The sequence below is a fragment of the Mirounga leonina genome, unplaced genomic scaffold (assembly GCF_011800145.1).
Source record: "Mirounga leonina isolate KUSES-001 unplaced genomic scaffold, KU_Mleo_1.0 Mir_128, whole genome shotgun sequence".
NCBI classification, from domain to species: domain Eukaryota; kingdom Metazoa; phylum Chordata; class Mammalia; order Carnivora; family Phocidae; genus Mirounga; species Mirounga leonina.
Window position 1 is genome coordinate 25,207,188 of NW_023270320.1, and position 25,833 is coordinate 25,233,020.

A 25,833-nucleotide genomic window follows, 5' to 3' on the forward strand; every position below is an offset into this window, starting at 1 on the left:
TTTTTTCAAAGGCTGCAGATAACTACACAAAGAAAACAGTTTATTCTTTAGTATTCTTTAATAACTTAAAAGACAAAAAGCAGGCACAACCAAAATATTACAGGCATGTAAAAACATGTATTCTTAAATGTTATCTTCACTTAGAAGAAAGTTTTCCTCCTTCCTAGAAGGAGCTGAGATACACCTGGTGAGCCAAAAGCCATAGCTTCTGGCTGGGCAGTGGATCTGCACGGAGTGAAGGCTTTCTTCAAACCTTTTCAGGACCAGCGTGAATCTGTGGTTAAAAAACGTAAGTGACATTAAGAACTTTTTAAAAAAGGTTTCCTCCCCATCCTTCCATTGTGCAGGATGATTTCTGGCCTCTAAAATCTAGCAGAACTTACCATAACCAGTATTAAAATGTGTTCACAAAAATAAAAAGATACACTAGAAATAAGACTGCCGATGTTTAAATGAAACAACTGCTGAATAAGCAATCCCTGAGGGAGGAAGAAAACAGTACTGAGTTACTTACCAACACTTCCTTTTTCCAGTTGTATTTTCTACACTTACAAAACTTCGTTTCTGTCTGGGCACTGGAACACAATGATCTCTATCGGATCGGTCACTTGATTTTATTGTCTGCATACATTTAATTGTTGTAAGAAACTTGGCACATTCTAGAAATCCACAGGCCCAAGCAAGATCTTCAGCTGTTTGTCCATTCTTATTACATAAACTGAATTTAAGACAAAAACTGAGTTACATAAAAATTGGTACTTGTTTAGTTTAGTTTTTATTATATCCTTCTACAAAGGAGCTTTGGGCTCATACAAATGTTGGTTTCAGAACAGAAGTAGTAAAGGAATCAGAGAAATTCCAATATTCCCTGCTATTGCACCCTAAGAGGCTGGCGCAGAGTTCAGCACAGAGTGGACATTCCATTTTTGAATGAATGAGTGTTCTGTGCTCGATATAATAAGTAATACTCAAAGGAAGTCAATGAGAACTTTTATAGAAGGGATTATCCCAAACCAAAGCTAAGATGTAATACTGCCACAAGAGATGAACAGAACTGCACCTCTGATTGCTAAGGATCCATTTTTTTACTTAAATTTAATAGTATTAGGTATCTTTAACAGCCTAAATTAACATTTAAATGACAACTCTAAATTGTCAATTAGGTAGGCAAGCATTTGTAAAAGCACATGTAATTCAGCTTCAGGAGTTTGATTAGCTTAATCCAAGAAAATACAAAATTTGAAGACACTGATTTTATACTTACTCAATTTGGGCATCCCTGGCTACGAGCAGGCTAAGGCACTCCAGACTTCCCACTCTTGCTGCCTTGTGTAGTGGAGCCTCTCCAAAAACATCCTTAAAGGGAAGACAGCACGTTTTAGTCTCTCCCCGAAACAGTTTCCGTGGAAGTTGGTAGGGGAAGTCTAATTACTGTTTAAGAAAGCCAGTTAGAACCACACTGTACTGAATTTTTTAATTCAAGGGTTTTTTTCAATAAAGTTCACTTGGTGCTCTATTAAATACAAAGTTTTCATCAGTAAAAACACATGCAGCCACAACCACCTACATTAACACTCAGGTGAATAAAAAGCAGAGTATTACAAAGGTAAAACGATTTACAATTTAAACTCACCCTACTTTAATGTTCAGTGGGCGAGGCAGACTACCATAAGAAAGTTCTGTAGAAAACTGTAATAGTTGAAAGTTGGCCTCACAACTGTTATTTAATTACCGTACTGCGACTTTTAATTTGGTAATGTAGCAACTGTTGCTTTTGAAATAAACTGTAGACCTACGTATGCTGAGCAATATCCTAGCCAGGAGCCATACAGATGGCTAAAGAGCACTTGAAATGTGGCTGGAAATGTAAAATACACACCAGACTGAGAAGTCTGAAAAGAAAATGGAAAATATAAGTAATGCCTTAAATTGATTACATACTGAAATATTGAGGTAAATTGAGTTAAATCATGAAATTTCATGTTTCATCTTATTAATGTGGCTACTAGAAGGCTTTACATTTCTTAAGTGTCTCCCTTTATATTTCGATCAGACATCTCTGCGAGAGCCACGTTTACAGCAAGGGAAACCGTATTTTGGCGTCTGCGAAACGTTGGTGTGGATCCGGGTGGAGGGGAGGGTTGTACACAGCGACAGTCAGTAACCTAGTTACCTGCTGGTTGAGGTCGGCGCCAGTTTGCAGCTGCCACAGAAGCAGGCAAGCAAGGCCGCCCCCTGCGGCCAAGTGGACAGGCGACTGCTCGCAGGGATCCGGGGGTGCGTTGACCGAGGCGCCGGCCTCCAGCAGATGCTTCAGACTATCCACCTGCGGGAGAACAGCAGCTCGAGCACCCCTCTTGCCTGTATCCAGTCCCGCGCTCTCCCGCGGTCGAGAATCTTCCCCCACGCCCCAAATCTAACTCTGAAGAGGCCTGCCTCGGCAGCGCGCCGTGCTCAGTCCCCCTCGCCAGTGCTCCCGAGCAGACAGACACCCGGAGAAGTAAGCCTGCAGGACGAAAGGGGCCCGCTTCTCACCTCCGGGTTGCAATCAAGCAACAGCATTTTCCGCCTACAGAGAGGACGGCAGGCCTTGGGAGTGCAGAGCGGCGGGGCAGGCGCTGCGGACCGGCAGGTAAGAGTGCACAGCCGGCCGGAGTGCGGGAGGATTTAGATTGCCCGGGCCAGGGGGCCGGCCCCCCGCCGCCGCGCCCCAGCCCTGGCCGCGCCCCCGCAGCCTCGCCCCGCGGGCTGCCGGCCCTTTCCCCGCCCTGCGGGAGCAGCACGTACACAAACACCGGCACGTGCCCCCGCGAGGCTGGCTGGGGACCGAGGCGCGGGTTTGCCAGCCGATTGGCCAGCCGGGAGGCGCCAGGCCCGCCCACCTCGGGGCGGGGCCCTAAGTAGCCCCGGCGGAGCCGCAGTGCGCGTGCGCCGCCGAGGGCGCTGGGCGGGGTGGGGGGGTGGTCCGGCGGCAGCCATGAGGCGCGCTGAGTTTGGCACGTCCCACACCAGCGTGCCCGGCCCTTTGGTCCCTATGGAGAAGCGGGAGTCGCGAGCGAAGGTTTTCGCCTCTGCTAGCACGCACGTAACCAGGAAACGAGAGAACTCTGGCAGCACCACCTCTGGAAGCCGCCGTGCGTGGTGCTGGCGCCGCGCGTCCTGCGCCCTCCAGCTCGGGAGGAAGGATGAGCGTTCCTTTGGCGTCACGTGCAAAACCGCCCCCCGCTCGCCTCTGTCACGGACGCCCTGGGCTTTTCGGGAGGAAAGCGGGAGCTGCGGGGGCGGCGGGGCGGCTAACGTGAACTAAGGTGTCACCACAGGGACTGCGCTGACCACCCCCCGCCCCCCAAGCTAAACGATTTCTCACGCGGGGCCCTGTCGGTGACACCACGCCCGTATTGGGAAATCCGGTAAAACCCAGCCAACCATTGTACTGCGTCCCCTCCTGGGGACTGGGTGAAGCACCGCTGGGCTCGTCGCCTGGGGAGAGGCTGAGAGCCCGGGCTGTTAACCTTGAGCTTGCAGAAAGGACGAGGACACTGTCAGCCCGAACACTCACTGGGGGGCGGAGGGGGTTCGAGGAAAGTCGGACCCAGACCGAGAACGTTTGTGACCTGAGGGGCTCTGCCCGGGCGGAGCCGCCGCTGCCTCGCGGCCGCTCCGAGGGGAAAGCGCGGGAGGGGGACGGGGCTGGGGGGGCGGGGGCGGGGGGGGGTCTGCATACCGTCCTGCTTGAGTCGTTCCTTTCGGTGCTACTTGAGAAACAGACTTCCTGACTTCGAGCTGTAGCCGTCCGCACATCTGTCATCTCTTGACTGTCTTTTCCTGAACGCTTCTTTCCAGATCAGTCTTGCCAGAAACTAAAGCTGGAGCCGTATATTCATTTTCCTTGACATCCTCAGTGATTTCCTCCTTCCTGTTCATACCTTTGAGAGCAGGACTGATGAGGAAATTACTATGCTTTTGGAGGACAAGCTCAATGAGTGGCCTTTTAGTTCTAATTTTGGTTGCAGGATCTTATTTTGTAGTAAGAGCCGTAAAATAATTTTACAATAATAAATTTATCATGCACTGACCCAAGGGGTAGTTTTCCACATTCTTATTCATATGTATACCTGAACATTAATGTGTGTGTATGTGTATATATATATTTATGTTCAAACATAGAATCATGCTTGTGTTCTGTATTTATATTGAAACTATTCAAAATACCTTTTTTATGATATTTGAAGAATATCAGATCTGTGAAAACACATGATCACTGACAGTTTCCCTTTTCTCGTGTTTATCAGTTAGGTGAGCACTGTTTTTTAAAGAATATAATTAAGCTTCAGGTTCACACAGATGAAAATGAACTCTTAAATTCTTTTTTTTTTCTTTTAAAGATTTTATTTATTTATTCATGAGAGACAGAGAGAGAGAGGCAGAGGGAGAAGCAGGCTCCCAAGGGGTAGGAAGCCTGATGCGGGACTTGATCCATGACCCTGGGATCACGACCTGAGCCGAAGGCAGACGCTTAACCATCTGAGCCACCCAGGCGCCCTGAATTCTTAAATTCTTAAATGAATTATGAATTATGAATTCTTAAATGAAAATGAATTCTTAAATGATACAAGGTACTATCAGAGAAGTTCTTAGAGTTCTAAACAGAAATTGCAGTTAACATGTGCAATGTGATATTGGTGTGATGAGTCTGCCTCCATATTACATCCTTTTTATTTAAAACAAGATTCTATTCAGCAAGTGTTAAGTCTAGCAATTAGTGTTAACTTCTTATTACATATGTGAGTTTCACAAGGATAGGGAATTTTGTGAATAGTTGTTAAAGCTTTTCTCCTTCTAATCACTTCCTACTTGTCCATTGCTGACAATGTTTCAGAAAAAATATGTCTCAGCTAAGTATCTGGTTTACTGTTAGTAATGGGCCTAAAAGCTTTCTAAAAATGAACAAAGCTGGTGGAGCACAAAAATACACAGAAGAAATACATTTGGGGAAGAAATACTATCTTACCAGCAAGCAGCTGGAGTTATTACTGAACATGTACCGTGTGGGATCAGTTTTCTAAAGAGGAAAATGATCTAAGATGCATATTCAACGGGCACTCTTCTAAGCAGTGTTAATTCTATTTATGTTTAATTTGCTGGTAGATGTGTTTCCAGAAAGAGGATGCCATTTAGAGTGAATGTTTTTAAAAAATGTTAGATGATGACTAAGTGACCAAATGAATGAAGATATGTAGACTGAGGAAGGGTGAGTAGGAGGAATCTGCCAGGTAGTCCATGAAGGGAAGAGTATTTCTAAGGAGTATAAAATATCTTCCAGTGTTAAGAGAACTATGTGCAATTCAGTCTAGTTACAGAATATGATACACAGCAGTGATGTAAAATAAAGATTTACAAATAAGAAATTATATTAAATGGCCACTAATGTCTATTCCAACTTATTAAAATAAATGGACATTGAGCACTTCCTATGCCCCAAGATTAATACAGATAGGTATTGTTATCTGTCCCATTTTACAGGAAAGGAAATTGAGGCTTAGGGAGGTTCAATAACTTAACCTAAGGTCCTATCATTATTAAGGGGTGGAGCTGAACTCAGACCGTTTGACTCCAGAGACCACATTCTTATAACTAAATTTTAAAGAATTTTGGTCATCGTTGGTAGATTTGAAGTTACTAAGATTGACTCTTTTTTTTTTAAGATTTTATTCATTTATTTGACAGAGCACAAGTAGGCAGAGCGGCAGGCAGATGGAGGGAGAAACAGGCTCCCCGCTGAGCAGAGCAGGACCCAGGACCTGGGATCATGACCTGAGCCGAAGGCAGACGCTTAACCGACTGAGCCACCGAGGTGCCCCTAAGATTAACTTCTTAAAATTAGCAAAAGAAAGTCCTTAGAGACTATTATTATAATCCATAGAAAAACAACTCTTTCAATGAAACATATAGTGAAGTTGAATCAAGTTGTACACCTGAAACTAATGTAACATCAACTATATTCAAATAAAAAAATGTTAAGGAGTATTTGGCAAAAACAAATGAAAAAAGAAAACAACAGAGGAAATAGGGGCAATTATGTGTACTATCTTTGCAGTTTTCTGTAAATCTCAGATTATTCTAAAATATAAAGTTTATTTTAAAAAAGAGGACTTGAGGCAACTTAAAATTAAACCATTATATATTCTTTTTCTTTCTGAAGACCATGGCTATCACAGTTTTTGTTTATTCAAATATTTAGTTTCACCTTTAAGTAACCCTCTTCCCAAATACAATAATGACAGAAGATACCTAAAACCTTATGAATAAAGCTAGTTTTAATCAAAAGAACAAAAAAATTTCACAAAGTTTTCAAAACCAGTCACTACTTAGTTTTTTTGTTCTGATTGACCAATATACTTCAGTTCCTCTGCAAAACACACTGCCCATTGCATTGATCACTGGGAGATCTTACCAGGCTGTTTCTAGAATGCTCAGTTATTTGGGCTCACATCACTTTGAATTTTTTTCCACATCTATAAAGAATAATGTCTAATAAATTAAATATTACATAACTGGTGAAATAGGAACAGTGAGAGCTATAATTTTTAAGAAAACTAAACTCAATGCTTTCAAAATCATCAAGTCTCTAAGAAAAGTGTTTCCCAAGTAGGTGAGGATAAATCAACCGTAAAAGATGAGAAATAGTTCTACATTCAGACTGTTTGATGGGCATTTTTAAACTCATACTCCATTTGAAAGAAACATAAAGTGGAATTCATATGCCTATAGTTTATGAAAGAAAGACAACTCTAAACTCTCACAGTCAACCTCTATTAAGGAAATAGCTTCTGACCCTAGATGAAAAGATTGGAAGGTAGCATATATTTACATGTTATAAGTTAAAATGTATATGGTATGATCATATACTCTTTATTAATTTCTGTATCGATTCTTGTTTAACTGACCAACCACAATAAATGCAGTATTTCTTTCATTTAAGGAATATAAAGAGAGTAGCTGAATAGAATGCATTATATTTTTTTCAAATTTTTATTTAAATTCCATTTAGCTAACATGTAATTTAGTATTGGTTTCAGGAGTAGAATTTAGTGATTCATCACATACATATAACACCCAGTGCTCATCATAACAAGTGCCTTCATTTACCTTTGGATGTTGAGTGAATCCCCTCAGGAAAGACCCTGGTAGACCTAACTGGCCAGAAAAGGTTTCTACACAGCAGGAACAAGACAAGTGAGGCATGTGAATCCCACGTAATTACGAAGATTTTTAACAAATCAGTCTTTCCTAGAGTGGTTTATTTGCTCACAGAAAACATGGTAAATTGGAGAAAAATCAAAAAGCTACCAGGCTCTTCCACCCAGTGCTTATCTGGTAGTAAAAGACATCCTGTCTTTTCCCACACTTTTTTTTTTTTTCTCATTTCAGAGCATGAAAAAAAAAAGCACTTTTGTTTTAAATAAACAAATAGACCTAACTGGAAGGGGGGAAAAAAATAAAAAAAAAACCAGAAGTCCACTGCCTGATTCAATATTGTCTTTTGAGATCTCCGTAATATCCATAATATTCTTTCCTAAGTTTCCATATATGTGTACAGGTTATGCTTCCAGTTAATATATGAACACTATTATTCTTTTAATGACTACTAGACAACAGCAATGAACAATAACAATAAACCCAGGCCTTTGCATTTTTGCCCAGGACACTTATTTAACTCTATTTTCATGGGTACCAGTAACATTGTTTATTATGATAGGAACTTCAGTGTTGTACCTCTATTTTAAAAGAACTTTAAATAAGTGTGCTCCGCAGGACCATGTATGCAATGTTTCTGCCTAAAGAAGCCAATTACAGACTCAGGACCCAACGTTTATATTTGAGGCTCGCATGTAGGCATCCTCTGCCTACCAACTACTAAAATCACAGAATTCCAGAAGGAAACAAATCCGCCATACATCATCATGTTGTTTATATAACTGTAAACACTGCAAACTCATCTTGTCATTTGGGGGACAACCCAAGTGTCAAGTTCCCAAATGCCAACCGAGGACCAACCTTGTCAGCATGTCCTTCTAAAGATGGCAGCCTCAGGCCAGCTGTGCTCACTCTTTTCTGCCCAGGAACACACGAATAACCCATAAAAGACACTAACATTCTTAAACTCATTTTCACAGCAGTTTTACTTTTAAATTACCTTTTGTTATTCCATAAAAAATTTACAAACCATTTTTAGACAATTTTATCACATTCCCAAAGATGTACATTTTTACCTAATTTTTTTTAAAGAGGGAGGGATACTTTGGTGGGAACTGCTATTTAGGATTGCAAATATCCAAATTTTTCCATGAATAAAATAGCAGGCCAACCCAGATGTACATACCGTGTTGAGTATATGATCAACATAGAGGGAAGCAAAGGCACTTTCTTAAGGGCTACCTGCTGCAAGAGATCCCGAGATTCACCAAGGAGGGAATCTGATTTTGCCAAAATCCAAAGGGGCTTTTTGGACCCAGTTGGAGTATTTTTTTTTTTTTTTTAAATAATATCTGTGACGCGGTGAAGTGGCCCTATGTGTGATTCTAGGATCTTTCTACTTTGCATTTACATGGGAGCTGATGAGAGGATATTGTTTTGTATGTCCAGGTAGCACCTGTCTCCAGGCAAGAGAGGTTCTGCCAGAAGGCTCTGTGTGCCTCCAGCATTTGGCCTTCACTCTCAATTTCACCAAGGACTGCAGAGCTTAGCCACCCTCCATTGTGGCAGTTTTTCATCGAAGACTTCATTCTTTTCCTCCCCATCCTGAGCCCAGGAACAATTTCACAAGACCTTCTCTGACTTTGTCCTTCTTTCTCTAATTGTATCCTTCAGCTTGTTGGAGTCCAGGCTGTGCATTATCAGAGATGGGGGACACCTCCAGCATGGCTGAGGCTCACATTTATTCTCTGCAACCCCAATAGCCTGGTTCCTCTCCTAAGCTCCTCACACCAGATCTTCTGATACCTTACTGACCATATTGGATAGTAAATTTTTCCCACTTATCGATATTAACCACTTAACATGCTCTCTAATTTTCTTTCATACAAAGAGGATGAGGGAAATATAGCCGCCATGTTCTTTACCATTTCTGAAGCCAAGTTCCTAAATGAAATGAAACCACTTTTTGCTTGATGAGGTATGTACATAATGGCAGATACCCTCTATTTCAGTATATAAAGGCCACCTTCACCTAAACAAAATTAAAATAATTTTTAATATTTTAGTTGTATTGTTAAAATATTTGCAAATTTAATAGTTACCTATTTTACCTGTTACTGCCAATATACAAATAGAAGTTGTAAATGGAAACTACTTTCCATATACCAATAGAAGTTTCCACTCTTAATTTAATACATTTGATTTTCCACTTAAAGGAGAAATTCATTTCTAACTCTATCTCTAAATAAGTTTCTACCTTTCAAAATAACTAGATTGTTTAGAACACAAAATTTAAAGGCCAAGTTGCCTGTAAAAGATTTAATACACATACTTCAAAAGAGAACTACTTAGTTAAAAGTATAAACAGAAGCTGGGGGGATAATAGTCTTTTAAACAAATGGTACTGGGATAAATGGATATCCACATGCAAAAGACTTAATTTGAACCCCTTCCTCACATTGTATACCAAAATAACTCAAAATGGAGCAAAAACCTATAGCTGAAACAATAAAACTTTTAGAAGAAGACAAAGGGGTAAATCTTTGTGACCTTGGCGTAGGCAATGGTTTTCTTATCTTAGCTAATACACCTAAACCACAAACAAGAAAAGAAAACAAAACAAAACAAAAAAAAAGTGGACTTCAATTTGTATAACTCAATAGCAAAAAATAAGAAAATAACCCTATTTAAAAATGGGCAAAGGAGAATTAAGAGTACAACTTAATCATGATGAGCACTGAGGAATGTGCAGAATTGTTGAATCATTGTATTACACCTGAAACTAATATAACACTGTATGTTAGCTATACTGGAATTAAAATGTAAAAAATAATTAAATACAAATGGGCAAAGGACCTGAATATACATTTCTCAGAAAGATATACATATGGCCAAAAGGTATTCAACATCACTCATCATCAGGGAAAGACAAATCAAAACCACAATGAGAAAACCTCATATCCATTAGAACAGTCTTTATCATAAAAACAAAAGACAACAAGTGTTGGTGAGGATGTGGAAAAAAGGGAACTGTGGTGCACTGTTGGTGGGAATGTAAGCTGGTGCAGCCACTATGGAAAACACTATGGAGGTTCCTCAGAAAATTAAAAACAGAACTACCATATAATCCAGCTAACCTACTTCTGAATATTTTGAATTGAAATTAGAATCTCAAAATAAGATTTGCATTTCCATGTTCTCTGCAGCATTACTCACAAAAGCCAAGACATTGAAGCAAACTAAATGTCCATTGACAGATGAATAAAGAAAATGTGGTACTTACATATAGTGGGATATCATTCAGTCTTTGAAAAGGAGGAAATCCTGCCAATTGTGCAACATGGATGAACGTGGAGGACATTATGCTAAGTGGAATAAGCCAGATGCAGAAGGACAAACATAACATGATCCCACTTACATAAGGGATCTAAAATAGTCAAACTCACAGAAGCAGAAAGTAGAATGGCAGTTACCAGGGGCTGGAGTGGGGATAATGGCAGAGGTACAAAGTTTCAGCTATACAAGGTGAACAAGTCCCGAACTGAAGGCTGTCTCATACTTGTCGGAGTCAAGACCACTAAAAACTTTCTAGCAGGACTTCGGATAAATTGGCCTAACCGAATGGGTGATTTCAATTGAAAACTCAAATGAACCAAGCAATCTTACCATAAATTACCTAAACTACCAGAGATTCAAAACAAGCACTTAATTTTAAAAAGTAATTTGTACACAAGCACTTGGAAACTTTTTGGCAGTATCTACTAAAGCTGAACGTGCATACCCATCGACATAGGAATTACTACGCCTATGTTTATACCCCAGAGAAATGCATATAAATGTTTAGGGAAAAAACAGGTACAAGAATGTTCATAGCAGAACTGTTCTCAAAAGTCCAAGACAGAAACTACCCAAATGTCCATCAATTACAAGAGATAGATTATGGTATATTCACACAATGTAATACTATACAGCAACAAGAAGTAGAAAGCTACAACCAACACAACAAAACGGATGAATCCCCAAACAATGTTGAACAAGAGAAGCCAGACACAAAATAATACAGAGTGCCTGATTCCATTCATATGGTATACAAAGGCATGCAAAAATCACTTCTGCTATATTGTATTTACATGTAGGTTTATGTAGTAACTAGTAGGGAGTACTAGGGAGGCTTCTGGGCTGCTGGTAATTTTCTCTCTCTTGTTCTGAGTGAAAATTCATCAAGCTGTAAACTTACATATACATTTCTGTATTTATATTCACTTCAATAAAAAGTTTTTAAATATTTAATATTAAAATTCTAGATATTAACAGCAGACCAGACATGGCTAAAGAAAGGATTAATAAAATGGGAGAGAGTGCTGAAGAGATTACTTGGAATGTGGCAAAAAGGGATAAACAGATGGGAAATGTGAAAAACAGAATAAGAGACACAGGAGGAAGGTCTAATTGGAATGCCAGAAAGAGAAGAGGGATAGAATGGGGCAGAAGCCGTACTTGAAAATGTAGTGGGCTCAACTGTGGTCTCCAAAAAGATATATTCAAAGTCCTAAAACCTGATTCCTATGAATGTAACCTTATTTGAAAATAAGATCTTTACAAAAAATCAGGTGAAGTTGAGGTCATACTGGATTAGGGTGGGCCCCAAATCCAGGGGCTGGTGTCCTCATAAGCAGAGGACACACAGGGATAGAGGATACACAGAAAGAAGGCCATGTGAAGACAGAGACCGAGATTGGAGTGACACAGCCTACGAGCCTAGGATCCCCAAAGATTGCCAGCGACCACCAGAAGCTAGGAAAGAAACCTGGGATGGTTTCCTCCCTAGAACCAGAGGGACCGTGGCTCTGACAACACCTTGATTTTGGACTTCTAGCCTCCAGAACTATGAAAGACTACGTTTTTGTTGTTTTAAGCCACGAAGTTCATGGTAATTTATTACAGCAGCAAAACACCAACCCACGACTCAGGAAATTCAACATCCCCAAAGCAAAATAAATACCTAGTCAATTCAATAAATCCAACAGCAGGCAATAAAAGAGAAAAAGTAGCATGAATAAAGCAAATGGACTGAAAGTACAAAATAATTTCAATTCAATAGTGATTAAAATAAATGTAAAACAGCTAAATGTACCAGTAATAATCAAAGATTATCAGCCTGGGTATAAAAAAGAATCAACAGGGGGCACCTGGGTGGCTCAGTCGTTAAGCGTCTGCCTTCGGCTCAGGTCATGATCCCAGGGTCCTGGGATCGAGCCCCGCATCGGGCTCCTTGCTCTGCGGGGAGCCTGCTTCTCCCTCTCCCACTCCCCCTGCTTGTGTTCCTGCTCTTGCTGTGTCTCTCGCTGTCAAATAAATAAATAAAATCTTTAAAAAAAAAAAAAAAAGAATCAACAAATCTATATGAAGCCTATTTATAAGAGACACGCCTGACATATGAAGGACTACAACTCAACAAGACAAATGTCACAAAGGCAGATACTTAACAGAAGAGAAAACATGAATAGCTAAGAAACATGAAAAAGGAGCTTACGGGGAGAATAGGGAGTGTTTGGGTAGGGCAGCTGAAAGGGAGGGGGGAGGAGGAAGACTAAATGAGGAGCCTACTGGAGACTTAAAGGTAATGTACCTTTTAAACATTAAATGGCAGGCAATGGATGTTAATCAAAAAATTTTATATATCTAGCAACAGACATTGGAAATCCTCTAGTTCAAACTACTTATAATAAGTCCAAACTAGAGATGAGGAAGCTGACTTTTTAAAAGATTAAATGGTTCTTCCAAAATGACAAAGATACTGCAGTGGTTTGTTTTTCTTTTTTCTCTCCCTGATATACTGAATTATTTCCCTTTTCTGCACTTCATTCTTCTTAATGAAGCCATTGTCCAAAATAGTTTCACATAATAGTGTAAGTGCAGCTTTCCAATCACACTGAAGAACTCCTGAGTTCTTCTCCTCACCACCAATCAGGAACCTTTACTGGAAGCTTGTTCCTGATTGGTTAAAGTCAGCTGTAACAGTAGAATGCCAAGGAGTAAACAAACAAGCATAGCAACAACTGAGTTTGCTGTCTCACTACTCTCAGCCTGGGCCACCCTGGACTCCTTCATCCCAAATGAGGTGGCCTCTACATTTTATATGAAGGCTTTGATTTCCCATTCAACTGTGATCCATCTTATAACATGGCAAAACAATACAGACGGGAAGATAAAACTGAACAACACAACTAAAATAAAGTGTATTCGCAGGTAAAAGAGACAGATGCTTTAATCTGAAATGAATGAGTGTCATGAGCTTCAGTTACAAGGCAAAGTACCAGTGCACAAGAACTCTATGAGCAGGGTCCCCAATTCCTGCTAGTGGCAGGTGTGGTAGGTGACATAAGCCACTGCAGATGTGAACTCACAGCCAGAGAGGACTTGCAAATGGCTCTCATCATTCATCCCATGCTGTGGAAGCAGACACGGAGGATGCTGTGCCTCTCGTAGCTATGGATGGCCCTGGTTTCCTCAGAAAGAATGTGCACATCCCAGAGCTGGTAGTTTGCTGCCCTATCCCTAGGCAAATGCGGGGAGGTTGCTTTTTATAACGAGTGCCAAGGGAGAATGGAGTCTTTTTGCATTTTTTCTGGAGGAAGACATTTCTACTATCTTGTTTTTTATTCATGTTTACAGAATACACATTGCGGAAACAGGATGAAGTTGACCAGTGAGAAGTTGCCCAAGAACCCCTTTTATACCTCTCTATTCCAGTATGGTGCTAAGAACCCAAAATTCTTCCAATGGAGGAAGGAAAAGACTGGTACAAATTCTGATAATATTCTCACTAAAAGTCAATTCTGTACACCAGAGAAAAAAAGACAAGAAATAGGAGTCTGAACTGCTGTCGAGGAAGTGGTTAACTTTACAGTCCTTTTTAGCTTTCCTGTAAGAATCTGAGAAATTGCTGCTCGTCTGGTAGCAAATCATCAGTGGAGAAGTCTCATCATTAGATTCCAATCCTGGTTTTACTCTTAGGACTTTAGGACACCCTTCTGGAAAAGAGAAGCCAGATGTCATTTCTATTAAAGAAAACAATGCCATACTTTACTTCAAATTGGCATTTAAAGCTACCCTTTTGTTTCTGTAGACTTACTAATACTAAATTGGGAATGGTTACTAGCTCATTTGGTTGGAGTAGTTCTAATTAAAGCTCAAATTAAGAATTTCACTAATCCACAGGGTAGCTTTGCATAAAGAACTACACACAGACTGCATTGCTAGAGCTCCTGCCTCGTAGTAAACAGGGTTGGTTTGGGAACCAATCAACATATATTTTATGATTATACAAGGCACGGTGTTAGGTGCAGTGATCATGTTTTTCCCTTGAGCTAAGGAGGCCAGTTTTATGAATGAGAACTAGGAAGGAAACTAGTATAAACAGAGCCAGATGAGTTCTATATAACTCATGACTTCAAGAGAGGAAATTCGTATCGTATGAATAAAGATGGAATTCTTTACCTTTTAAAAAACCAGATCGTTACAGCCATGCGAATTTGGTGGATAAGGCATTGCAGTTCTTGAAGGAAAGAATAAGAAGAGGGGATGCTATGGCATATTTCCTCCGAGGCCAACTATATTTTGAAGAGGTATCATTTCCTGCTTGTTTTCTTTTAAAAATTTTTATTTAAATTCAATTTAATTAACATATAGTGTATTATTAGTTTCAGGGGTACAATTTAGTGATTCATCAGTTGCATAGAACACCCAATACTCATTACATCAAGTGCCCTCCTTAATGCCCATCACTCAATTACCCCCTTCCCCTCCAGTAACCCTCAGTTTGTTCCCTAGAGTTAAGAGTCTCGGTTTGCCTCCCTCTCTGTTTTTATCTTATTTCATTTTTCCTGTTTTTCATATCATATAATGCTGTTGTTGGATTCTCATAGCAAAATTTCCCATAGAGTTCCTTACATTGTTATGCAGAGGGAATTCTGGTAAATTCCCTAGGCTTTGGTTGTGGCTTTAAGTACAAGATTAAGGAGATATTTGACCTTCCTCCATAAAAGTCGTTCTAAGGAGTCATTTATAGGAGTCATTCTGGCATATAATCCATTCTCATACTAGAAATTAAAAATATAATGTACACTTATATATATAATATAATTTTTATATTTTTGCCCCAAATAATATCATTTATAAAATTTTTTCATATGAATAACAACTAAAGACCCTGATTCTTACCTAGTACTTAGAGGCTTTATATGTTCCTCTCTAGAGGTAGGAGGGAGCTTCCCTCTTTCTCCACATTATGCTGAGGCATCCTGAGGGGCAGATGTAGGAGAAACTGTGCAAAGCATATAATATATATAGCAGCAGTCCTTCATTGACCCCCACGGGCAGATGTGAAAATGGACCAACTGTCCCCAATCCCTTCACCACTCACTATTTGGGCAGCTATTAACCTATATCCCACTTGCTCTTAAATCTGATGGCGCCATCATTTCTTCTGGCAACAAATATTTGTTGAGGACTCATCATGCACCTGTCACCATGAGGCTAGCATAGGTTAAGAGAATGATCTCTCAGCTTTGGGCATCGGGTCAGGTATGATTCCTACGACTTGTTAACTGTGTAGCCTTGGACACAAAGACTTCAACTCTTAGAGTCTCAGTTTCTTCAAAAGGCAACGAGCAGGGCACACAGCCCGGTGTAAGTGCATGCCAGGCAGGGGGAGAAAATGCAATGTTTCAGAGATGAGGGGGAGTTCTGTGAGCTCTAGGAATTGAGACCAATGTGGTAATAAGCAAGGCAGAGAATGGCTTTAGATGAGCTTTATTTAAATTGTAGTAAGAAGACATTCAAGGGTTTTGAGTCCGTGATGAACAGATTAGAAGGCAAGCATGGAACCAAGACCAGTTTAGGGGAGAAATCATACTACTTCAGGCAAGAGAGGATGCTTGCTGGTGTTGACCAGAGTGGCAGCAGTGGAAGCTGGTCCTGGATTTATTTTGGAGACGCAAATGAGAGCATCGTGGACTGAAAAATAGAGGAGTGGGGAGGGTGAATTTTGAGAGGACAATCAAGAGTTCAGGTTTTATACACATTGTGTTTCGGATGTCCATTAGTCATCCAAGTAGACAGGTTTCAAAGTAGAAACTTAGCCGTTAAGAGTCTAGATCTCCAAAGAGAAGTCTGGGTTGAAAGTATGTATTTGAGATTTTCCAGCATGTAGATTGTATTGAAAATCATGAAAACTAACAGGACCTCCTTTCTCTTCCTTCCTACAGCGTATTCTAACTTTTCCAGCTCTCTCACATCTAGCCAAACATTAGCCAGAAAGGAGAATGAGTCTTAACAGCTAGGTTATTAACTCATTATTATGTGTTCTTTAAAATTAATATTTCTTAGTATTTTGGTGCAGTTTTTATTAGTTTTATCAATTTGTTGATTCATTATAGTTTATGAAAAAAGGAATTCGGGTGCTTTTGTGTCTTCCAGAAGTTGTTTTTCTCTGGTCTGCTCTTCCTAACTAATAACCTTCCAGTTCAGTAACAGACTTTCTTTCCACGATTACAAAGGATTCAGTCTTCAGTGCAAGGCATTTTCCCTGGTGGATTAAGATATAAGCCCCATTAGTCCTTCACACCTTAGCATCAGATCATAGAACTGCTAAGGAGCCTTAAAATATGTAGGTTTCTATAGGAAGTAGGGGAGAAAGATAATTTTAGAGAATCACATTTGTTTTTCCATGTCTTCTCCCTAGCTGGAGAACTGCAACCCTGGAGGACATGAGCCATCATAATAGTGGATATTTAATAATAGTGGATATCCTGATGTCCACATTTTCTCTGATGCTCTGGCCCCAACTCTGAAGTGTCCCAAACTCCAGGAGTGGCTGGGGGATATAGCAGGATGGATTGAGCAGAAGGCTGGGCTATCATTTTAGGAGAAGTTTGGCAATATCCAAAAGTACGAGTGAAAGCAAAAGAGAGTCTCACCCATATTTTTCCTGGTCACTTCCTTCAGTTGCCATATTCAGGTCTATTTTATTGATTTTATAGTATGTTGACTGTTGTCAATGCCATACTTGCAAATTCCATAAATTTGTTGTCTCTTGTTATATTTGGTGCTCCTAGCTAGATTTAGGTGGGAATTAAGTATTTGGGATTACTTTGAGGTAATAATAAAAATAATTCAATATTTCCTGGGAGCTTTTAGGGATGGTATGAAGAAGCATTAGAACAGTTTGAAGAAATCAAGGAAAAAGACCATCAAGCAACTTACCAGCTAGGAGTAATGTATTATGACGGGCTGGGGACACCTACAGACGCTGTAAGTTACTGTTTTGTTCACAGTGTTTAAGATCTCATTGTTAATGGATTATTCAATAGAATTAAAATTATTTATATTTTAATAATATATTTCTATACTTATATTTTAATAGTATCTGTCCTTTTAGCGTTTAAAGGATAGCAGTAGTCATTTTTACATTTATGTGAAAAACAAAATTTCTTTTTGCCCCCTCCTTGCTACCATTGACTGTCAATAACACTTTTAAAATGTTTTCCTTTATTTTTAAAAATTATTCCAAAGAGGGGAGGGGGGGATGGGTTAGCCTGGTGATGGGTATTAAAGGGGGCATGTACTGAATGGAGCACTGGGTGTTATACGCAAACAGTGAATCATGGAACACTACATCAAAAATATATGATGTAATATATGGTGACTAACATAATAAAAAAAAATTATTCCAAAGCTACATGAACATGGAAAAAAGTTAGAAAATAAACAAAAATAGGATCACCAAATTCTGCTATCAGATATAAATCTGGTTATTATTTTAAAGTATATTCTTCCATGTACTGCTCCATGCAAAAAATTATATATATATCTATATATATATGTGTGTGTGTATGTATATATGTGTGTGTATACATTTTTTCAATGTAGGACCACACTATGTTTTTTAATATCCTTTTTCACCTAACAATGTATTTTGAATGTCCTTCTCCTTGTCAATAAATATAATCTATATTTTCATTTTAATAGCTGCATAATTTTTATATAATAGTATAATAATTAATATTTCTAGGCCTCATTTATCTGTGCATGTTTGAAGATAAAAGAAAGAATAAACTAAGCTATGAGGTTTGGAGATCAGTATTACAATTTTTTCTGTTCCTCGGGGGCTTTATTTTTTATTTTATTTATTTTTTTTGGTCTCATCTTACAAGGAAATTTCACACACTATCAAATAAGAATTGGGAATTTACTTTTAAATTTTTCAAAGATGTTCAGAAGTTCGTTTCTCTGTGTTCACTAGCAAAGCTGCTCTATCCATAATGGTCTATTAACAATTTGTGAAAAGTCGTAGGCTTTCAAATCTTCACTTCACTGCTTACAAGCAGTATGATCTTGGGGAAATTATTTCTGGGCTCTAGTTTCCTCATTTGTAAAATGAGGATAAATAAACCTAAGTTAGAGATACATCTGCCATTTCCCTGCACCCCTGGCCATGGCCATCCTGGATAATTGGTCACGGCCCCCTTTCTAGCTGTATCCAGACATAGCAGAATTTTAATCAATATACAGCTTTAAGGTGACCTTACCAATTCAATCCACTGGAGGCAGCATACAAAATGAAACCCATTCACCTAACTCAGGTTGTCAACGAGATTGAACAACATGTAAAGTAACAGAAGGCACTAGCATCCAGTGTCTTCCTTCCTGACTTTATGTTGTATAAAGTTAACAATGGGGACTACACTTTAATTCCTGAAATTCTTAATTTGTACTCTTTTATAACCATAGCATATGAAATAAATGATGAAAAAATGAATATTTCCATTAAATACAAGATATTTTATTTTAACCTATTTATAGCTTAGCCTGTTAAAAGCATAATAACATGTAGAATGCAGGACTACACTGCCCTTACCGTGAATGGAACACAGTTGACCATACCCTTCTTGAAACATCTTCCTCTCGGTGTCTGAGATTCTCTCCCATGCTTTATAAGCCTCTTTCCATGAGCTTCTATTGTTTGGGGGTTTTGTTGTTGTTGTTGTTTAAGATTTTATTTATTTGACAGAGAGACAGAGCACAAGCTGGGGGAGTGGCAGGCAGAGGGAGAAGCAGGCTTCCCGTGGAGCAGGGAGGGAGCCCAATGCGGCGCTCGATCCCAGGACCCTGGGATCATGACCTAAGCCGAAGGCAGACACTTAACTGGATGAGCCACCCAGGCGCCCCAATCTTCTATGTTTGGAATATAATTTTCCCTGTTCACCTCTTCATAGCTGCCCCTCTGTCCTTTGCTAGGTTCTTCTCTTCTAAATGTTGAAGTGTGTCAGAACCTAGGCCCCTGCTGCCCCCCTTTACTCTCTCAGCTCATCCAGCCCCACAGCTAACATTACCTATACTTTTAAAAGACTTCCAAATTGTCTTCACCCCAGAACCTCATGCTGAGATCCATACCGCCAACTGCCTATCTCTCCCTTGATGTTTAGTAAGCATCTCCTGGTCCCTTTGAGTCCACATCTAGTTCACCTACAAATCCAATGCTCAAAACACACACAGATCCTACTACTTAAGGCAGCAGAGTTTCTTTGTGCACTGGTACCATTCACCGGGGTCACTGTCATCATTGGAATTGCCCTAAAGGACACAAAAGCAGCGAAAAAAATATGTCTCTATTTTTTGCACTATGAGCACCTACTCTTACCATCCCCGAGGTACGTGCTTACTCCTGTGACTTATGCAGCTCTGGTTTAGTTGGATTCATTGTATTATTCACTCACTCTTTTGTTCCACAAACATTTAGGAGGCAGGAACAGTCTGAGATGCTGGGGAAGCAAAGGTAAGTATGAGAAGGAACGCATAGTCTGAGAACAACTATGAGTGCTGTTGTGAGTACTGGACTGAGACAGATACGCGTACTGGGCACAAATGGGGAGGGGGGCACGGGGGAGTTTTCACAGAACAGCTGACATGGGCTGACTCAGGAGACAAGAACAGCATATAAGGTCAGGAATGGCATTCCGACGGAGGTAACAACATGAGCAACGTTAGGAAACGTCCTTCGGTAGCCTGGACCCGACTTCCTCAGCCATCTCTGCACACTTCAGTATACTAACTGAACTAGTCTTTTGGGTTTGTTTTTTTTTTAAGATTTATTTATTTGAAAGAGAGAAAGAGCACATAAGAGACATCATAAGCATAAGGGGCAGAGGGAGAGGGAGGAGCAGACTCCTCGCTGAGCAGGAACCCTGGGATCATGACCTTAACCTACTGAGCCACCCAGGCACCCCATGTAAATGGAGTTTCTTAATTTCTCTGCTGTTTTGTTGTTAGTGTATAGACATACTACTAATTTCTGAGTATTAATTTTATATCCTGCAACTTTACTGACTTCATTTATTACTTCCAGTAGTTTTCTGTGGAGTCTTTAGGATTTTCTACATATAGTATCATGTCATCTGTAAATAGGGAGTTTAACATATTTACAAAATGAATATTTCTTTCTCTTGTCTGATTGCTGTGGCTGGGACTTCCAGTATTATGTTGAATAAAAGTGGTGACAGTGGACATCCTTGTCTTGTTCCCGATCTTAGGGGAAAAGTTCTGTTTTTCACCAGCGAGTTAAGATGTTAGCTGTGGGTTTTTCATATACAGCCTTTATTGTGGTGAGGTATGCTTCCTCTAAACCTACTTTGTTGAGAGTTTTTATCATGAATGGATTTTGAATTTTATCAGATGCTTTTTCTGCATCTATTGAGATGATCATATGACTTGTATCCCTTGTTTTGTTGATGTGGTGTATTACATTGATTTGTGAATATTGAACCATCCCTGAAATAAATCCCACTTGATTTGATGTATTGGTGGATTCCGTTTGCTAATATTTTGTTGAGGATTTTTGCATCTACGTTCATCAGGAATATTAGCCTGCAGTTTCCTTTTTTGGTGGTGTCTTTGTCTGGTTTTGGTATCAGGATAATGCTAGCTTCATAGATGTATATGGAACCTTTCCTTCCTCTTCTATTTTTTGGAATAGTTTGAGGAGAATAGGTGTTAACTCTTCTTTAAATGTTCGGTAGAATTTACCTGTAAAGCCATCTGTTCCTGGACTTTTTTGTTAGTGTTGATTACTGATTAAATTTCATTACTAGTAATCAATCTGTTCAGATTTTTTATTTCTTCTTGATTCAGTTTCAGAAGATTGTATGTTTCTAGGAATTAATCCATTTCTTCAAGGTTGTTCAATTTGTTGCCATATGTTTATCTTTTCAAAGAACTAGCTCTTGGTTTCATTGACATTTTTCTCAGTCCATCATTTATTTCTGCTCTGATCTTAATTATTCCCTTCCTTCTACATACCTTGGGCTTTGTTCTTCTTCTAGTTCCTTTAGGTGTAAGGTTAGATTGTTTATTTGAGCTTTTTCTTGTTTCTTGAGGTAGGCTTGCATTGTTATATATTTTCCTCTTAGAACTGCCTTTGCTGCATCCCAATATTTGGGAATGTTGTGTTTTCATTTTCATTTGTCTCCACATCTTTTGTTGATTTCTTCTTTGCTTTCTTGACCCATGGTTTTTCAGTATCATGTTGTTTAACCTCCATGTGTTCCCCCCCTTTTTTTTCTTGTGATTTATTTCTAGTTTCATTCTTTTGTAGTCAGAAAAGATGCACTAATTATATAGTTGTTCTCCTGTATATGATGTGTCATTTTTCTCTGGCTGCTTTCAAGATTTCTTTGGCTTTCAGCAGTTTGACTATGATATATGCCTGAAAGCTACTTTGTTTATCCAGCCTGGGGTTCACTGAACTTCATGGATCCCTTCCATTTGCAGTTTTTAAGAGGAATCTCTCCTCCAACTTGTGTGTGGTCTGGTAAACTTCCAGTGTCTTTAAAAAGTTGGGGTTTTTTTGGGAACCTACTTTAAAAAGTTGGTTATTTTTTAATGTTTGCTCCAGATTTAGACATTGCTATCTGTGGAAGGATTTACACAATCACATCACTTGACTACCAGTAAGCTCCCTCTTACTATTAGGTTTGGGGAAAAAAGGCAGATACCCATGTCACACATTCACAAAAATAAATCCTTATAAATTGGGACTCAGTAGAAGGCAAACACCTTTATCTTCTATTATTGTGGTGTTCGGCCAGCAACAGAACTTGGGAGAGAGCAGTGAAGGATAAAAGCTAGAATGTAGTATATAGAAAATGTTTGATGGCCAAACGTTTTCTTCTTTGGAGTGATGTCTGAAAGTTTGTGTCTGATGGATTTTTTGGAGGGGGCAATGTCTTCCGTGTGCTCTTTGTGACTATGCAGATGTCCTATGAAGATTAGCATATTGGGTGTAAATTATCACTGAGCATACTTGGTGTGCTTGAAGAGAGAAAACAGTGTTTGCAGCTCACAAATGTACTCTAATTATAAATGTGGAAGAAGTTACAGCTATTCAAATATTTTGATAAGTTCTAAAAACTATGCCCATGCAGAATAAGGGCTATAAGGTCAGAGGGAGGAGAGAAGAAAAGAAACCATATTGAAACATAATGCAACTCTGGAAGCTATAAAATGAGGGAAATGCCTTATATCTTGGAGCTCTGGGAATGCCTCCTCAGTAGATGTATCCCCCCCACCCCCTTCCTTTCCAGCTCTGCAGACTAAAGCACAACCATCCTGTCTGGGCACAAAGTCCTGACATCAAACGTCATGTCAGAGGGTGAACACTTTAAAATATTATTGGGAGAAAGAATTTAGTTCGGGTAAAACTAAAAACTAGGGTTTTTTGTTTGTTCTTTTCCTTTGTGGAAGGAAAAAGGAGTGGAATATATGAAGAAAGTTGTTGATTCTCCATGTCCCAAAGCAAGACACTTAAAATTTGCAGCTGCCTACAACCTTGGAAGAGCTTATTATGAAGGGAAAGGCGTCAAACGATCAGATGAGGAAGCTGAAAGGTAGTGTTACCTGAGAACAAGATTTTTTTTAAATCAAATGCTGACACAAAGAATAACTTGCCTTGCCTTTCTTTTTTAGACTGTGGCTTTTTGCTGCAGACAATGGAAATCCAAAAGCTAGTGTGAAGGCTCAAAGTATCCTAGGATTGTATTATTCAACAAAAGAGCCTAAAGACTTAGAAAAGGTAACACTGATCTGTTTTTAATGTTAGCACCACATGTAGATTAATATTTCACTATTTCTTTTTTGAATGGAGGGTGGTGAAGAATGAGTATTTAGTTTTAAAGATCTCTTATAATTCTTTAAAATGTAAAGGAAGTTCACATTTTAGGATCTCAGAGCTCATTTCATGCTTTATTCGTCTCCATCTCTACCAAAAGAGTCCACAGATGTGAGAGCATTTTGAATGCTATAAAAAGCCACACATACAAAATATTATTATACCATGAAAACTGAGAGTCCTGAAATATAGCCCAAATCCTTTTACATGTGAATAAATTAAAATTAATTTTTTCTGAGAAAGTAACGATGCCTAATAAGTAAAATACACAACACACACACACACACACAAACGTAGCAACAAATTAAATCCATTTAGGATTTTTACAGAAATATAATCTCTTTAATCATCAATGACTGAGGCATTTTCCAAGAAATCCTATAGGGAGAAGGAAATGTAGAGCCAAGTCCTACTTGTAGGAGGCATTAAACTTACAAGAAACACATAGCAACCAAGACCCTCTTCGGATAACTGAGCAGCCACTTGGAAATAATTTTTTTAACTAATTCAAGTTCATTGTAGTTGCCTATTGAGCAAATGTGCTTGTGACCACATGCAGTTTTTAACCTGGTGGCCTCTGATCTCGATTGGCGCCATCTCTGAGATCCCCCTGGAGCTGACTGTCCCTCAGCATCAGCAGCTCTCCTCTTCCGGGTATGCCTCATTGCTGGTGTGTCTCAAAGCCTAGCAGACGCTTTCCTCCTACTTCCCACCCTCCCGATCCTTCCTCTGGAAAAATGTAAAAATCTTGAATCCTGAGACAGCTGAACTGTCTAGACTGTGACCTAACCTACATTGTAGGTAGAAAACAGGTGGGCTCACCTTAGCACTCTCTTCTAGGTATGTGAAATCGGTGCTAACCTGAAATACACTCAAGGTGCTAGAACTATTTCCTAGAGATTAATTAATTAATAGTACTATCTTGTAATGAGAGATTTTTTTTTCTTTCCAGTATTCCCTTATAATTCTGCCTGGTGAATAATAAATAAGATGAAATTGTGTTTTTTCTTAGGCATTTTATTGGCACTCGGAAGCATGTGGCAATGGAAATCTGGAGTCCCAGGGTGCACTTGGACTAATGTATTTTTACGGACAAGGCATCCGCCAGGATACTGAAGCCGCCTTGCGGTGCTTACGGGAAGCAGCAGAACGTGGAAATGTCTATGCTCAAGGGAATCTCGTGGAGTATTACTATAAGATGAAATTTTTTACTAAGTGTGTTACATTTTCCAAAAGGTAAATAAGCCGGATGGAAGTATTTACAGCACCTCCTACTAGATGTTCTATGCCAGGTCTGTTCGATAGAACTTGCTGCAATACTGACAAGGATGGCGACTGAGCACTGGGAATGAGGCTCGTGCCACTGAGGCTCCAACTGTTATGCTTCATTGGATTTTCATTAATTTAAGTAGCCATTTGTAGCTAGTGGCTACCATATTGAATAGTGTAATTCTATGCCATCAGTTCAGGATTTCTATTTGCTCTATATGCCAGCTGAGTGATCTTAATCAAGTTTAACTTTTTGGGGCATCGATTTCCTTTTTCATAAAGAACAACATGCTTCCACAGCATTATAAAAATAGTGTATCTAAAGTACTTAACAGGGGCGCCTGGGTGGCTCAGTCGTTAAGCGTCTGCCTTCGGCTCAGGTCATGATCCTGGAGTCTCGTGATCGAGCCCCACATTGGGCTCCCTGCTCTGCGGGGAGCCTGCTTCTCCCTCTCCCACTCCCCCTGCTTGTGTTCCCTGGCTCCCTATGTCTCTCTCTCTGCCAAATAAATAAATAAATTCTTTAAAAAAAAATAAAGTACTTAACATAGTTTAGCATATCAGAAATGCTTATTAAATGTTTTAATTTCTTCCTATACTCTTCAGCCACATGTTCTATAACTGCACAATTGCAAGATAGCTTGATAAAGATTGTAAAATGAGCATAATGGTTAAAAGACATGAACATTAACATCTTATAAATTATATGGAGATTTCTCTTCTCTGAGCCCATGTACTTTCCTACATTTATTTGCTCATAACTTACAAAAGCAACATACCAGGAAAAACAAATGTGGATGTCCTCTTGAGAGGCTCTAAGGCCATGCTACCGTGTTTCCCTCCCAATAATGCATGATGGAGCCACCTCCTGGCCCCCCTCTTCTTCGCTAGCCCAGGGTGGGGCAGCCGTCTACAACGTAGGATGGAAGAGCCTGGTTCCACCCTCCGTCCCCCAATGTCATGGCCACTTAAAAGTGTGATTCCCCAAAGACCCAAATCTCCAAGTAGCCATCTGGTGAACACCAAGACTTTAAACAGTTCTTAAGATCTTTCAGACTTCCCATTATTATGCACATTCCTGTTCCCCATAATCTTACGGGTAGATCTCATTCTCACACAACTCTCCATACTTGTGTGGGGGT

At 39.6% G+C, this 25,833-nt stretch overlaps 2 protein-coding genes across 3 annotated transcripts in view; one reads left to right on the forward strand and one right to left on the reverse strand.

The window, feature by feature from the left end:
- Nucleotides 1-39: 39 nt before the first annotated feature.
- Nucleotides 40-2,733, reverse strand: ANKRD37 (ankyrin repeat domain 37). Its single transcript, XM_035004243.1, has 5 exons — nt 2,536-2,733; nt 2,174-2,326; nt 1,265-1,356; nt 515-718; nt 40-274 (listed from the first exon to the last, which is right to left on the reverse strand). Coding segments are annotated over exons 1-5 (477 nt in total). The 5' UTR covers nt 2,563-2,733; the 3' UTR covers nt 40-273.
- Nucleotides 2,290-25,833, forward strand: part of LRP2BP (LRP2 binding protein) — a 31,718-nt gene continuing 8,174 nt past the window's right edge. Inside the window, exons 1-7 of one of the 2 annotated variants that reach the window (XM_035004240.1) lie at nt 2,290-2,632; nt 13,873-13,999; nt 14,713-14,825; nt 17,398-17,511; nt 22,999-23,141; nt 23,221-23,326; nt 24,435-24,658. In XM_035004240.1, coding sequence (XP_034860131.1) covers nt 2,309-2,632; nt 13,873-13,999; nt 14,713-14,825; nt 17,398-17,511; nt 22,999-23,141; nt 23,221-23,326; nt 24,435-24,658 — 1,151 coding nt within the window. In that variant the 5' untranslated portion in view covers nt 2,290-2,308. The remainder of the gene's footprint in view (nt 2,633-13,872; nt 14,000-14,712; nt 14,826-17,397; nt 17,512-22,998; nt 23,142-23,220; nt 23,327-24,434; nt 24,659-25,833) is intronic. The other variant, XM_035004241.1, reaches the window with a different exon arrangement.

Bases quoted from the DNA above. Each gene is read 5' to 3' on its own strand.
- ANKRD37 (XM_035004243.1), bottom strand. From the start codon at position 2,562: ATGCTGTTGCTTGATTGCAACCCGGAG. The intron at 1,357-2,173 runs GTAACTAGGTTA...CTTCCCTTTAAG, and splicing joins GCGCCGACCTCAACCAGCAG to GATGTTTTTGGAGAGGCTCC. The intron at 719-1,264 runs GTAAGTATAAAA...TCTTAAATTCAG, and splicing joins GCCAGGGATGCCCAAATTGA to TTTATGTAATAAGAATGGAC.